The 16,978-nt window shown below is 40.1% G+C and overlaps 1 protein-coding gene across 1 annotated transcript; it reads right to left on the bottom strand.

Annotated features, from left to right (window-relative positions):
* Positions 1-12,341: 12,341 nt before the first annotated feature.
* On the bottom strand, positions 12,342-15,513 carry LOC308079396 (fish-egg lectin-like). Its single transcript, XM_080420862.1, has 5 exons — positions 15,422-15,513; positions 14,646-14,882; positions 14,075-14,289; positions 13,663-13,787; positions 12,342-12,560 (listed from the first exon to the last, which is right to left on the bottom strand). The coding sequence occupies exons 1-5, from the start codon at positions 15,477-15,479 to the stop codon at positions 12,419-12,421; spliced, it is 777 nt and encodes a 258-aa protein (XP_080276988.1). The 5' UTR covers positions 15,480-15,513; the 3' UTR covers positions 12,342-12,418.
* Positions 15,514-16,978: the final 1,465 nt, after the last annotated feature.

Below are 16,978 nucleotides of genomic sequence, written 5' to 3' on the forward strand. Positions count from 1 at the left end.
GGCCGTAATTCCTGAGCAACTCTCACAAAGTCCTCATCATCTTGAGCCCTTGTTGCTCCCTGGCTTTTGTGGGCCAAGGTTGCTCACGTTTGGTTGGCAGGCAGCTCGGAAAGTGGATTCATGTAAATGAGTGAAATAAAGTACGCAGTCGTCCTCGTACGCAAGGAAAACTGTGTGGGACAGGAGCTCGGGATATTAGAAAATAGAACTATAACTCAGGTGTCAACAAGGCGGCGGTGGGAGAGATAGTAGTACTAGTGACTGTTCTAGTGACTGTTCTAAAGGTCAACAGCATCAAATATAGGGCCTATGCGTTTGACAATTCTAAATCTATCTCAGCCTCTTATTAGGCCTCTGTTAGATTAGTTGCAACACTAGCCATATCTATCCACATTTGCTGTTACCCAGAGCATCTTACAATGACTACGCAACCAGTGGTGGCTTATCCAACGGGCTTGAAGTGCTGAAGCACAAGGCACCAACCTTGGGGGGGCACCAAACGACGTGAAGAAAAAAAACGGCGAAATTTGGAAGCAGGGCTGCGAAAGGAGCACTACATTGAAACGCACCGGTGAAGCGTCCTTTTTTTCCGCGCAGCCCAAATATCCATGAATTCAAGTCTCCATGGGGTGACTAATCGATAGAAAAAAAGACATTTTGGGGGTGAACTATTCCTTTAAAAAGGGAAATACCCCTTTAGGGAGTGGTCACACCGAACTTTGATTCTGCCTATGCGGCGGATTATGTCAATGCTTTTCAATGGGAATGGCGTGGTTTGATGCCATGCGTGGATTTCCGCCCCAAAAAAACACGCTCTGTTCCCATTGAAAAGCATTGTCAGAATCCGCCCGCATAGGCAGAATCAAAGCCCTAAATACTTTGTAGTACAATGAATAGCGAAAATAGGCGATCTATAAGCTCACAGTGCGACACATTGCGACAAATTGCCAGCTTGTAGATTGACTATTGGCTATTTTAGCTAATGTTCCCTAGTTATTATGTCCACTATGGTGAGAGAAAAAACAATACAGTGTCAGCTGTTTCCGAAAAGTGCGTACTAATGACAGATATTAGGTGGCATAGTGAGTGACTTCGATTCTTTGCTGTCAAATAAAACTGACCAATTGTACAAATGTATCAATCAGGAGTTAGGACATCTAAGGTAGATATATTATGAACCATTGGCTCAATTCATACAATAGGTTGCATGTAAAAATTATTATCTACCTTAATACAATAAGGAAACAAGAAGTAAAATTATTGCTTTCAATATCCCTGCCAAATATGGCCTATGCAAATGGCCTAGAAATCCATAAAAGGTAGGTTCCGTCTGTATTCGATTACAACTATTACAACAAGTATTGAATCAAATATCACAATACACTTTTTATTTTGACCAAATACCTCAATGGCAATATTGTGGGGATGACTATTGGTACTGTCACACAAAAATGATTTACACAATGAGATCATTGATCAATAATCATCAGTGATGCCTCCACTATATAATAACTAAGTGGTCATAAGCTTAATAATACAACAGCTAGAAAAGTCAGAAAATGACATAACTTTACTCTAATTCAGCCTTTAAAACCAGGAAAAGACAACAATTAAGCCATGTCACGATCTCCAAAATCCCACACAATCTACTGTAGTCTCATATCACAACATTGATATAATATCGATTTAATGCCCAGCCCTACCACCCAATAGCTGACCGGATGTGTCCGTAATGGGCTCGCTCGTCTCCTGGCAAGATCAAACTGTCCATTAGGTGTTACCATCATTCTTGCTGTGCCACGCGGCAGACGCTGGTCTCCGTCACAGACGGCTCAGAGGTCATGTGAGCGATGTGACATGACAAGCTCATTCAATGCCATCTCAGAGTAGCTTCACAAGCCATCAGTGTCAGGACACTCTCTGCCCTTACTACTCTCCAGTGACAAATAAACCTCTCCCCTCATTACCCCTCCCACCCTCATTCTCTGTGTCGTTCTTCCCCCATCTCTCCCTCCCTCATTCTGGCTGTCTTTAGTCCTCCATTCAGACGTCTCTAAATTCAACAGCTTTAATGTGCAATGGTTGTGATTACGGTTAAAGCCCAGCTCATCTGAGCTGGGAAACGGTGTCATCGCGTACATTCTTAGCCGAGAAATGCGTGTCCAGCAGAGTGGGGATACTACATCCATATCAATCAGGAATACAGTCGTGCAATAAAACCAGACACAAACACTGAATGGCAAACAGAGCAGAACAGGCTAATGTGTGAGCGCATCGGATGGCTTGCTTCCAGGTGTTACTCAAAGCACGATTAATCAAATGAGTTTCCCAACTAAAATGACAATGGAGTTAATTGATGCTGATAAGAATGACCGTCCCTGCTTCCTATCAAGGCTGTAAAAGCACGCCTGGAATAGTGCATCCTAATTCAATTTGACACTTTAAATGAAATATATTCAACAGGCATTGATCTCAACAAAACAGTATCTTCATAATCCCACACACACACACACACACACACACACACACACACACACACACACACACACACACACACACACACACACACACACACACACACACACACACACACACACACACACAAGAGGAGAGGAGAGGAGAGGAGAAATGAAAAGACATGACATGACATGACATGACAGCGGGAGGGAGCGGATGAAGGGAGTGAAAATTAAAAAAAAGAAGGAGGAACGGACAGAACTGCACTGGCTGGGTGAGATGGAGTTGAGTCCTTCAGGGTCCAGTGGTCTTCCACTCTGATTATTGTACCACTACCTGCATACTAACAACAGCCACAACACAACCCCATACCAACTGATATGCAGAGCAATTAGCTGCTGCTGGGGTTAATGACTTCTCTTGCTCTAATGTTTACTTAACCCATCCATTCTCTAGATGTACAAAGTCTTGGCACAGAATCACACAAATCTCTCTCTCTCTCGCACACACACACACACACGCACACGCACACACACACACACACACACACACAGTGAGATATGCACTATGGTAATTTCATTAGCATTCTCTGGGGAGGGGATTTTTAACCCCTTTTGGGTAGCTTCTGCTTGAATGAATAAGGGCTGGTTAACTAACTCCATCAACAGGCCTATACTTGCCACCTCATCTCGTACTGGTGCCCATGTCCCACAGGAGGACCAGTACTACTGGTCCTGTGGGACATGGGCACCAGATGTGGAAGCATCTCTCACTTGTTACACAGTCATGGTGATAATTCCTGCCTATGTCGTCTTCATTTAGGCATGCAATTCAATCAGTGGAATGAGGACGATTTCATTGTTCTACACACAAACACAAAAAGGGGACGAGTTCAAAGTTTTTCCAGAAAATTTAAAAGAGGATGGAGGAATGTGCGCATAGCATATTAAGTAGTATACCACGACATAATACCGCTATTACCGCTTTCTGTACAGCTGCAATGTTGGTGAGTTTAACGTCGTTTAATACAATCAGATAGGACTTTTCTGTTTGGGTGAAGGACCTAAGAGTTGCTTGCGGCTACACACACATTAAGTTTACCTGACTGGCTATCAGGTGCAGCAGCTAATAAACGTCAAAGAGACAGAGAGAGAGGGAAAACCCCACCTGAAAACAAAAGACGTTTCCAACAATTAACACCTAGCGTGTTATCAGTTATCACCGCCTACCATTCGAGTGTTCAAAAACAAACTGTGACAGTTAGCCTTTGAAAACAAAAATCACTTTTTGTTAAACCCTGAAAAGCTGTCTAGACGCTGTCATTTCGCGGCACTCAGAAGAATTGGGCTGTGTATCTGCGTCTAGCCCCGTTAGGAACCTCTCCCTCCGCTTTATAGCTCCGAGATGAGGTCCCGCTGCGTAGGGTCCCGGCAGATGACGACACCTGCGAACGGTGGCCAATATTGCTACATTTTTACCCTTTTCCGCACATCGTATCTAAAAAGTAAAGGTCGTCCCTCCTGCTCTCAGATGTTTTACATTTTAACGGTCAATAATTTTTTTACCGACGGGTTGAAACAAGCGTTTAAATCGCTTTTTAAGTCAGCCTGTGCCATGTTTTCCCAATGCAACCTTAACGGGAGCAGTACTACGCATGCGGACGGGGGTTGACTGGCCACAGGCTGACTAAAAAAGCAATTTAAACGCTTGTTTCAACTCTTCGGTAAACAAATCTTGACCGCTAAAATGTCAAACATCTGAGAGCAGGTGGGAATACCTTTACTTTGTGGATACGATGTCCGAAAAAGGTAATAATCAACAATATTGGCCACCGTTCGCCGGTGTCGCACTCTGCCGGAACCCTACGCAGCGGGACCTCATCTCGGAGTTACACAGCGGAGGGAGAGGTTCCAAATGCAGCCAGTTTGCATCCAACAATTACCCGCCACACTCATTTCGAGCAGGTGCGGCGTTTCTTTAACCAGAAACAATCCATTTTGTACCTTCAACAACCAACGGCAAGCACTTCATACAATCAAGGACACATTAACCAGACCAAATGGGAATTAAATGAGCTTACCTGATATCTGTCAGCTAAAGACCAGAAGGCTGTCTTTATCGCATTTTCTCTCTCTATCTCTCTCTCTCTCTCTCTCTCTCTCTGTCAAAGAAAAGGAAAAACAGGGCGGTTGTCAAAAGGTGTCTGTCGAAAAACTGTAAATATCTCCGAAAGGATGAAAGAGAAGAGCGGCTTGTTGCGGCAGAATGTCTCTTTGAACCCCTCAAGAGGCAGCCTGGCTGCAGACCGGGTCTCACGTCGGACTGACAGACCGTCCGTCTACTAGCTCAGTGGTTCTCAACCTGTGGGTCGGCACCCCCAGGGGGGTCCCCACATGATTTTGGGGGGTCCCCAGATGACAGTGAAGTGACAATTTAAGGACTTTTAAGACCTTTTTAACTCCTCAAAAAAGAAAGAAAGAAAAGATAAGAGATCATTACTGCATCAAACGGAATCAACAAACTACTACTACTAATACTATAGAATCTGATCAAACTTTGGCCAATTTGACAAATAATATAAGAAAGAGGTGTTGTTGAGCTTGTAGATCTGCTATTTCACAATATTTATCTGTGGAACCGAGTCAAACTAAATCCTCAACTCACAATTCCAAGTGCTTGGGTGGGGGTTCCCCAGTTCAAATATGATTATTTTGGGTGGGTCACCAGTTCAAATATGATTATTTTGGGGGGTCCCCAGTTCAAATATGATTATTTTGGGGGGTCCCCAGTTCAAATATGATTATTTTGGGGGGTCCCCGCCTCCCCAGTTCAAATATGATTATTTTGGGTGGGTCACCAGTTCAAATATGATTATTTTGGAGGGTCCCCAGTTCAAATATGATTATTTTTGGGGGTTCCCAGTTCAAACATGATTATTTGGGGTCCCGGCAACCCGGCCTGAAAAGGTTGAGAACCACTGTAACTATCTGGGCGCACAGTGGGAGTGCATCTGTCAAATTGGACACAGGGTGGCGCTGTTATACACCAAAACCATCTCTAACTCTATGACCAAAACACACAAAGCCAACAAGTTTGCCTCACAGTCATTTTTCATGTTCGAAATAGGCTACTTAAATAAAATAAAATAAAAATAATTTCATCAAGATGTGGCCAAAATGGCAACATTAAAATATGATATCATATGCTATAATAAAATACTGACAATAATGGTTCCAGTTATAATTGTGACCACCACCTACCATACAGTAGGCCTATTCAAATACAGAATACACGCCATGCCTCTGTCTGTCTGTCTGTCTCTGTCTCTGTCTCTGTCTCTGTCTCTGTCTCTGTCTCTGTCTCTGTCTCTCTCTCTCTCTCTCTCTCTCTCTCTCTCTCTCTCTCTCTCTCTCTCTCTCTCTCAAAAACAAGATTGAAAAGAATGCCCAACATCACAAGTTCACAACTCACTTTCCAGATTCATTCCATGGAAATCGGTATCTAAAATCTTTCTACAAAGATGCGATGCCTTATGACAGCTTGTATTTATCTTATGTAAATAAACGTACTTGTACTTTTCAAGAGTCATGTGTTTTCTTCACTCTGAGTCAGGTCGTGACAGCCTTTATTCTATTTCCATATCTTGTCCATCACGTGACGTTAGAGATTGAGCTTTCATCGACTGTGTCTGTGTGCTCAATCGCTGTTCTCAATGTGACACCATGTCCTACAGTGTATCTGTTACACTGTATGTGACCATTTCTCTCCCACACGTAGTATCATTGTGAAGTACAGTACAGTATGCAGTTGTTACAATTAAGTTAACCTCATGAACCTTAGCATCCCTATATTCCTATTCTAATGTTCAGTAAAAAATAGATGACCTACAAGCTCACAATGTATCGCATTACGACACGTTGTGAGCTTGATAGGCTATTTTCAATAAAGAGATTTGGTGTTGAGGGAAAAAAAGGTGGGGGCCTAATAGACCCCTGGGGGGACTCCAGTCAATGAAATATGGGGTTTAAGCGGTTAAACATGTCAGAGTTTAGAATAACAACCCGAGCACAAACCCAGGATTACCCTTGCATTTCAGTTCAAGAATAGTACAGTAAAGGGCGAAAGGGCCATTCTGTGTGGAGTTTGCATGTTCTCCCCGTGTCTCCTAGGGTAGACAAAAACATGCAGTAATCCTGGTCACTATACTGCCTCCCCCTGGCCAGCCGGGGCGCCTGATGGAGGGGAAGGGAACTGATTGGAATAGCGTGTTCCTTCCACGCGCTACGTCCAACCAGGGAAACTCTCCCCTGTCAGGTGACAAGAAGGTCAGTTGGCTCTCATGCATTGAAGGAGGCATGAGCTCGGCCCTGGCCTCCCTAGGTTGGCAGAGGGAAGGTAGTGCCCAGGATTACATAGACAATTGGCACTGGGTGTAAAAAATAGGGTTACAAAATCGCGGGATAAAAATTTAGGGGAAAAAAAAAAAAATAGTACAGTATACAGTACATTATGCAGCCTAGCTACTTCATGAGAAACAATTTTTCTATTCAATTCAACAAATACTCTACTACGTCCTCACAGTGCACAGTGAACCATAGTGAAGTTGCATGGATTTTAGTGATGATAAAAAAGAGACATATTGCACTTTTGACTCATTCATAACACACCCCCACCCCCACACACACACACACACACACACACACACACACACACACACACACACACACACACACACACACACACACGCACACGCACACGCACACGCGCGCACACACACACACACACACACACACACACACACACACACACGCACACACACACATGCGCGCGATTGCCTTACGCCTTCCTATCTCTATTGCCATAACAAATCACATGACAAAGAAAATGGCCACTCATTCTTTCTGCCTCAACAACCATCACTATGCATCTATTTCTAGGGTGTTAATAGGTTCTCACAGTCTGATTGGGTAATTAGCAGCTTCCAACCTATAGCATATGTGTGATTTCAGTAAATCACAGACATTGGAAACCCAACTGATTGCCTGGCAACTGTCCATGTCATCTCCACCACCTATCTCCTCAAGTATCCAATCGCAGTCTTTAAAATGTGTTTGTGTAGAATTGTTCATTTCTGGGTTCATTTTTGTATCTGATCACTTAGGACTGTGTTCATTTTACAATTAGGAAAATACTGAAAAAGGAGATTTATTGTATTTAAAATTAGATACATAAAAAACATATAGCCTACAGCAAATAATTGAGTGTGGTGTTTGTGGCTCTACTTTCATTCTCATTCTTGGAGTCCCTTGTTCTGGGGCTTGTGCTGCATTCGAGAGACCACCTATAGCAAAACCGAGTCTAGACAAAGACCGGGGGGTTGATGAGACAGAGTGAAGACCAAGGTCAAAAGAATTAGAATCCTAATCGAGACCTTGACCATAAAGGTGTTAATCTGACATCATAGCGAGGACTCAAAATGGACACAATTCCTCAGCCAATATTTCAAAATGAAAAACGTATTTATACATTTAAACAAAACACAATATACACACATTGTATAACAGAAGAAACACTGCAATAATATTTTACTCACACTGAAAATTTGGTTAGGCTAGGTATAAGACAGAAGAGTGTCAAACACCTTATACTGCTTCTGATGAAGAGAAAATGTTAGTTACTACACAATGGCCTGTATTCAAGAGTATAAATGAATTGCACCACTGTAATATGTAGTACTTGTGTTGTTTTGTAGGTCTACTAGGCTACTTGTAGAAACAAGACACATCAGTGTGGCTTCCCAGGTAGTTGAATTAATTAGCAGTTATCTGGCCAACTGGCTGTCTACATATTAAAATGTAAATTGAAAAAAAAAGTGTGCCACAGTGCTAATGTGAGCTTTGTGTGCTAACGTTGATAATATTGCCAATGGAGTTTGGCCTTGTGGTACATTGTACAGATATGAGACATAGCAGAATGAACTGAGCTGTGTGGTTCGCTGATCTATGCACGTACTGTACTGTAGCAGCATATTGTAAGCAGAGTTGTAATTGGTCTACATATACAGAGATAGACAGACAGTTTTAGAGCTATGCCACTTTGGCACCACACCATTAAAACACCTATTTAAAAGGTAATACCTACTGTATATAAAGCCAGGTTCTGCATGAGGTTTCTTCACAAGTTTTTTCCCGCTGTCCATTGAAGGATTTGTTGGGTATCTAACACAGTATGATTTTGACCTGCTCTACTGTGTAAAGTGTCATGAGCCAACTTGTTGTGATATTAAATTGAATACAATTTATTTAACAGCTAGGGCTAATGTATCCTCGTTATTTCCCAGTCAAGAGGCCAGACTTCCCCAAGGTTATCACTGTCTCCTCTTGTCATGGTTGACTGACATAGAAGAGTCACATGGTAATGAAGACCCCATCTATTCCTATAAGTGCAGGGGAAACATGGATAGCTGTCCGATATGCCTGCATTACCAATCAGGTTTTGACTCCAATTACACCCACACAGCACCAATTGCCAAGCTCAATTATATCTGGTCCCCGGCACCATTACTCCGCTGTGACATTCATTCAAGGTAATGCAGACAGCCCACTATTTGTTTGTCTCTGTCGGTTCTGGCTGTGGGCCATGAGCCAACATTTGCATATCCAGTATAATACTATAGAGTAATAGCTTCATAGATATATATGGACGATCCACACTATGGATCTTGTTCAGAAAAAAAGAAAAGAAAAACTCCCGCCTGCACTGTTCTATATCTATCCATTCCACTGATATTATATAATTTTGACCTTGATTGTTATGATCTTTGTTCTTTTCAACCCAAAGGTTAGGCATTTCTTCAAAGGCAGCATACTGATCATTCCCACCGAGTTTGATGAGAATCTGCCCTTCCATTCTTCATTTTGACATTGATATTGATTATGACCTTGGCCTTTGACCTTTTCAACCCAAAAGTTCATGATTTTGTCAGGACAGCCTACTGATCATTCCCACCAATTTTCATGAAAATCCATCCATCCAGACAGGACTGATTACACTGCCACACACACATGCGAATTTGAATCCACATGCAGAGGATTACACAAAAATTAGTTCTCCTAAACATTTTTATTTATTTATTTCTGTTGATGTTCCATCTGTGAACTTTAAACACTGAAACCTTACAGTATATACTTTGTTGACCAGGGTCCTCCAGGGCTGTACTCATATACATGACCTCACAGTTCAGAGTGAACCATACTGAAATGGTATGGATTTTGAATAGCTAATTTTACACATCGTATATCATTATCGGCCCAGAAGTTCCATATTGGTGCAGCCTACACCACTAAATATATCTGTCCAATAGCCTTACAAACACCTCCCATTTAGTTAACTGTCTTGCCTCTGAATGTCAAACACTTTCCTTTATTTCTTTGTGGCTTGACGTTTGCAATGGTGTTTTAACATGTCAAGCTAAAAATAATGGTAGTAGCCACCAAATTGTACAAAATGCTGCTGCTAGACTTTTAAATAAAACAGGAAAAGTGCACATACTGTATTAGTGCTCTTGGGGGTTGTTTTTTACTGTAGCTGCCACAGCGCTTTTCTTCTATACATCTATGGTAAAGACGGGCTGGAGCGCTCCATTTCCTAGCCCTGAGCATCGCGTTTTAGTGCTCTCGGTGTGCAGCATTTTCTTTTGCACAGCACTCTGGCTGCTTCAAGCTGAAAATAGTTACAATTTTGACAGTGGAGTGCCACTCATCAATGTCACTTTCCTATGCTAAGGGTTGCAGACACAAGCCCCGTCATTATGCAGTTTGTAGCGCAGTTTGTAGCGCTCTGGACATGATATCCAAAGTGCTCCTCCGCTCATAAAATGCTTTCTGTGGACATGGCCCCTTATAATGACCTTACCATGCCCCCTTGGCTCTTTGACCTGCCTGAGTCTTTTTTCTTCTTTTAAATCAGTTTTTTTTAAAATGTATTTTATTGAAAGGCATTTTGATCATCTATATTTTTCATTTAGAATATATTTTTATTTCTCACTTATAATTGTTTTATACACATCATTATGCTTTATAAATAAAGTTTATTATTTTGTGTTTTTTGTGCTTAATCCAATAATATTAGCTAATTGAAATAAATTTGGGTAGTTAATAAGTTATTTGTACCCAAAAATCTTACCGTTTTGAAGTAGATTTTGTTTTCACCGTTGACTCCCCAGCATCCATATGGGCCACAGCTGAAGTACTTCAATCTTCCTCCTATCTCATTCCAGTGTATATAGCTATGGCCATCGAAGGCCTTTGCAAAACCGCTCCTAAGACAAGAAACATGGTTGCCTCTATTTTCTCCCACCACAAAATCATTACCTACAGGCATCGATCTGTATCAAGGCTCCTAAAGGCAGGGGCAAAAAACATGAAGATACTGTAAGTGCGATGCAATAGTGGTGTCAATTTACAGTCCAAATACCACACTGTATCTCCCAGAAATGATTGCAAATACTAGATGATTTATCAAATTATTACTAATGACCCAGTAAAGCTAAATAAAGATGTACGGTACTGTACAAACAAAGAGATTAACGTTTTAAGATTACGTTTTGTGTACCTGGAACTTGTACCCAGCTGCCAGTCACATATTTGTAGATGAGGTCATTATTATGAGTGCCCCATATCCCTGCTTCTCCTGCTGTTATATGCTTCAGGTCAGCAAATGTCAGTCTAGTACAGGATGAGCCACTCAGAAAATAGGCTTGACGGTTTGCGTCTGTAGCAACCAATTTTCCCTGGCCAGCATCAACCTGCACAACCCTGTTTAATTCTGGGCCCTGGGTGCATGTCCAATCTGGGGAGGATATGACAAAATCATCATCATCATCATCACCACCATTATCATTATCATCATCATCATTAGATGACAAATCTGAACCAAATAATCTACTTCATCATGTGCAAAAATCAAAGATTGAAAATGCATATTGACAGGTGAGTTGATTCGAGTTCAGTGACCCTGACAGAGAGCCAGGTAATCCAACACCAGCAAGAAGACTGCAATAGCTCTCATGATGTCTCAGTTGCTCTGCCTTTCTGCCTCACTTCTTCTTTGGATCTGCTGTCCCTCCAGATTGATGTGGGTCTATATATCATGGTCTTGAACCACAGGTTCAATAACTTCAGACAGAGGCAAGATGCCTCCCATTTACACTAGCGCTTCTTAAAACAAGAAAACAAAACAAAAGACTACAATGCAGTTTCTCTCAAGTTGAGAAAAGCACTAACAAAATATTGACATACAGTAACTAAATACAGAGCGGAATCACAATCTAAAAAATACAGCATTTGTTTCTAAATATCGTTCGCTGTTGTGCCTTGTTTATTTCTGGATAACTTTGTTTTCACCGTGTACATACTACATGCTTTCTGTGCGAGTGTGCGTGAGTGAGTGTGTTTTAATCTGTTGTTAGTTCCATAATGACGTAATGGCATAATGACACATCTCAGCCCAGAATTGGGGTATGTTGCAATTATATAAATAAACAAAGAAAATGCATGAATGCATTTATTTTTCCTCTATTCAGAGGAAGCTATTGCTTCCTCTGAATGTTGCAGATTCCAATTAAAACCTCATTTGATGTAAGGGACTAGACAGACAAGTGTTACCTGACAAAGGTTGGCAAATGCAACAAAGATCAAAGAGTCCAAATGTGTTTTAATTCATGCTGAATGGAAGTTTATTGAATAATGTATTCATTTTTGATTAAACACAGAAGAGTCACACCAGGGTTATATGTTTACAGCAAAGAAAGTTACCCGGTAAGAAAACATTCCCTATACCCCCCAAAATGTCACATCCCAAATGGCAGAGATGATCTGATAATGTATAATTTACAATAAGTATTTGATTGTCAGTTGTTCAAAGTAGAAGGGAACTGGAGGTCTGCTGCACAGCTGACACCTCACACAGTGCACTTCATGATGACTCCACTGGTGGACACACCATAAATGGTACCAAGATCATATGAGACTTGTCTCATGGTCATGCAGAAGGGAACCACCTTCCAACCGCTCCCATATGGACGTCCTTTGGAAATGCCAGTTCTGTTAGGACACAATATTGATGTATAAATGTTAGAGTCATATACCATGGTATTGGGCACATGGAGGTAACACTTCCTATGAAGCCAATGTATACTAATGCATTACAAAGGGGCCTTGTCCACAGAACGCATGTGGCTTATATTCATGCCTGTAATGTTCAAACCTATCTATCGTTGTTATGCTCATCTGCGCACAAATAGACTTCTCATGGTTGTGGTAATGATTCAACATCAGGTTGTAAATGACTGAGTTGTCATACAGACACAGCCAGGATTATCAAACATTAATTATAAGTACTCATACTGCATCATAACACATTATAAAGCCTTTTATTATACTTATACTGACAATTACCATAATTACTTCATAATTGCTGGTCACTTTTGGCCACTTTTGACTGACTGACTGACTGACTAACTGATCTACTTATACTTAATTAATTACTTACTTAGGCCAGGATCATAGTGTATTATAATAGTTAATTGCATAGTTGTAATACATTATAATAATTGTATATTTTTTTTATCTAGGCAAGAACAACACACAAAACGCATCTGCCTACTGCTCCAGGAATCTCATTACTTTACTTAAAGCACCCAATGAATATAACCACACAATAATTCATTATAACAGCAATTGTAAGGCATTATAAAATTATTAGAATATATTAGAACTATGAGAATTATAATACACTTGCCAAAAATGTCTTTGATTCGATTATGAGGTATTAAGATACTTGACCTAATAAGTCATTATTAAATGCTTTATAATGAGTTATTATGATTATTGTTATAAATTATAATACATTATGAATATTTATGAGTGCTTATAAATATAATTATACATTTATAAGCAGATTATAAAGCATTATAAGTGTGTTTATAATGCATACTAGACATGGGCTTCATAGAAATTGTTACCGACATGTTAATTGAAGATTAAACTGTTTTATGTTTTTGAGACTAATAGTTCTACAGAAACTTTACAACTCAATACAAAAGTAACACACAAAAAAAAAAAAAAAATTAAACTGTAAAATAATGGAGGCTTAAAGACATCAAGATTTCAGTGTTCACACAAAAAAAAATTAGCTCTGGCTCACCTTTGGATAACTTGACCGCTCCTGTTTACCCCAAAGGCATTGCCATCACTCCCCACCTCAATCATTGTGAGTGATCCATTAATTTGCCTAAAGCCTGAGAATGAGCAGGTGGCTGCAGACCTGAGCTATATATTAAAAAATAAAAACACTTCATCAACATTTAGTAGTCATCTTCATAGCCAGAAGAATCCATTGCGCTGTTCATAATGCAGTCAGATGCTATAAATAAATACATGTGGCTGAACTTTAATATGAGGGAAATGTTATTTGCAACTATATTACACATTTGCAACTTTTATCAGATGAAATTATTATTATTCTATTGCATTTATCTATTTATTACATATTTATTTTAGTTAGTTGGCTAATTAGTTAGTTAGTTAGTTAGTTATTTGTAACCCAAAAATCTTACCGCCTTGAAGAAGATTTGGTTTGACCTGTTGACTCCCCAGCATCCATATGGGCCACAGCTGATGTACTTCAAATGTCCTCCTAGACTAGTCCATCCTACAGAGCTACGACCCTGGAAGGCCCTTATGTAAGCACTCTTAAGACAAAAATGGCTGTTGCCTCTGTTAACTCCTACAGCGAAACCATTGCCTCCAGCATCCACCTGCATCAAGCTTCCTGAAAAAAAGTATGGCGCAATTGTGGTGTCAATAAACAGTCCAAATACCACATCATATCTCCCATAATGTATTGCAAATGTGATGACTTATCCAATTAATATATTATTATTTTAGATTATTTATTTTTAGCTTTTCTGCCTTTATTGATAGTTGACAGGAAAGAGGGAGACCAGGAGAGAGACGCAGCAAAGATCATCAGGAACGAGACTCGAACACACGATGCGCTGTCATGCTGCATAAGAGCCTATATGGTACGCGCCTGGACCGCTAGGCCAGCGGCCGCACCCTATCAAATTATTTCTAATGACGTTTGATGTACAAAGAAGGAGCTGAAGCTGAACATGTTTTGTTTACCTGAAACTCGTGCCCAGCTGCCACCCACATATTTGTAGATGTAGTCTGAAACATGAATCCCCCATATCCCTGCTTCTCCCACTGAGATATGCTTCAGGTTGGTATTTGGCAGTCTGGTCCAGGATGAGCCACTCAGAAAATAGGCTCGACGGTTTGTGTCTGTAGCAACCACTTGTCCCAGGCCAGCATCAACCTGCAATGCCCTGTTCAGCCGTGGGCCCTGGGTGCATGTCCAACCTGGGAGGAATACAACATCATGATAATTATCATTGGATGAAAAATCTGAACCAAATAATGTACTTTATAGCACATTCAAAAATCAAAGATTGAAAATGGATTTCATAGTTTATTTTTTCAGTGAACAGATTTTTTTCCCCATAAAACCAATATTCCTCAAAACATTTCTGCCACTCTTTTCTTTTTTCCATCCCTTATTTTACAGCCTTCGATTTGACTGAAAAAAAAGGTATAGACTGAAGCCTAAGCTTATTAAGTCTACCCCTTTGTATTTTAACTTAAAAATTGCCCCAAGTATTCAAACAAATCAATTCATGTAACTTATTTCCATTCGACAATACCAATGTTAAAAAATTCTAAGAAAGAAACAAATCTAATAATAACAACAATAATAACAATAAATAATTTAAACAAACATCCCAACTTGACTTAATCACCCATTTTATTTATACTCTATATATCTATCTATTGCTTTGTTTTTAAACAATTTAAAACTTACCCATATTTCTACATTCTATTAATTCATTACAGTGACTTACCCTGACAGAGAGCCTGCAGGTGACCCAGCACCAGCAAGAAGACTGCAATAGCTCTCATGATGTCTCAGTTGCTCTGCCTTTCCGCCTCTCTTCTTCTCTGGAACTGCTGTCCCTCCAGATTGATGTGACCCTTTATATCATGGCCTTGAAACCCATGCAACTAGTTTGACAAGGATTTCAAAGTTGTCAGACGGAAATACAAATACTTTTTCTGTAATCCGATTAATTATTGTTTAGAAATACAACACGTTCTACAGCTTCTGAGGTGAAGTACCTCCCATTTACAGTAAATTAGTGCTTTTTGAGAAGAAGAGAGAAAACAAAACAAAACGAAACAATGCAGTTTACCGCAAGGAAGGTAACCTAAGTTGAGAAAAGCACTAACAAAACAATTGACATACCTACGTACATACAAATCACAACCTGAAATGCACATTATAATTTGAAGAATTGTCCCTTGTCCCTATTTTCGGTGAAGAGATTTGATGTAGAGGGAAGAAAGATGGGGACCAAGTATAGACCACTGGGGGACCCCGGTCCCCGGTCAACGAAGTATATTATTTTACTCAAACTTGTGTCAATGGAACAGTTAATCGAACTAATAGATTTAATCGATTATGAAAAATAATCGATAATCAATCATTTAATAAAAGTATTAATTATCTATCCCCAAAGCAAAAAGCTTTCAAAATATTTCAGAAATAGTTCAAATATCCTTGGAAGGCTTGGGTGAGGCCCCAACGGCAGGCACCCCGGCGATTGCATTCTGTAGGTGGATTACTTTTTCTGTAATGCCCTCCCAGACATACATTGAGGAGGTCCATAAATGCTGATTGGACCCCAAATGTCTTTGTCACCACACCACCAGGGCCTTTGCTTATGTAGAATGCCAGCACTTACGGACTATATGCCAGATGCCAGCCGTGGAGCCATCTATCATCTCTCTGATTGTGTTCCGTGATTACACTTTGAGATCTGATGCTCATTGTCACAGGCCCCAGTGTTGGATTAACACACAAGTCCAGTACCTAGTTTTTACCTGGTCTATTTCTGAGAAACCTTGGTTTTATTGTGTACATTATACATAATAAAATACATACAGTACATTAATTCTTCTGTTTTAGTCATGGAATGACACGCAACATGTCTCTGGTCAGACTTGGGGAATGTTACACTTATTAAGGTATTTCATTTTTTTAACCGCCTCTTTGTTGTAGTTGTTGTTTACTTTCCTCCCTATTTTCTCATTTTCTATATCTGTTGTGAGTGTGACTGAAAGTTAAAGTTTGAAGAATGAAAGTGAAAATGATATATGGGTAATGTTGTTGTGTATATTGTACACGCCTTGCACAAAGCATGCTTATCTGTAAAAAAAAATAACACTTATTTAATTATCGTTGTTACCACAACCAGTTGAACCAGGAGGAAAGATAAAGATATGCCAGTGTAAATATAATATACTGTATTGTTTTAATCCATATGGCACAAGGTTTAACAGTATGTATTATATTAGATTTGAATCACACAATTAAAAACATGCTGCTTCAAAATAAGTTG

This window comes from Gymnoscopelus braueri, assembly GCF_963280865.1.
Source record: "Gymnoscopelus braueri genome assembly, chromosome: 23".
NCBI classification, from domain to species: Eukaryota; Metazoa; Chordata; class Actinopteri; order Myctophiformes; family Myctophidae; genus Gymnoscopelus; species Gymnoscopelus braueri.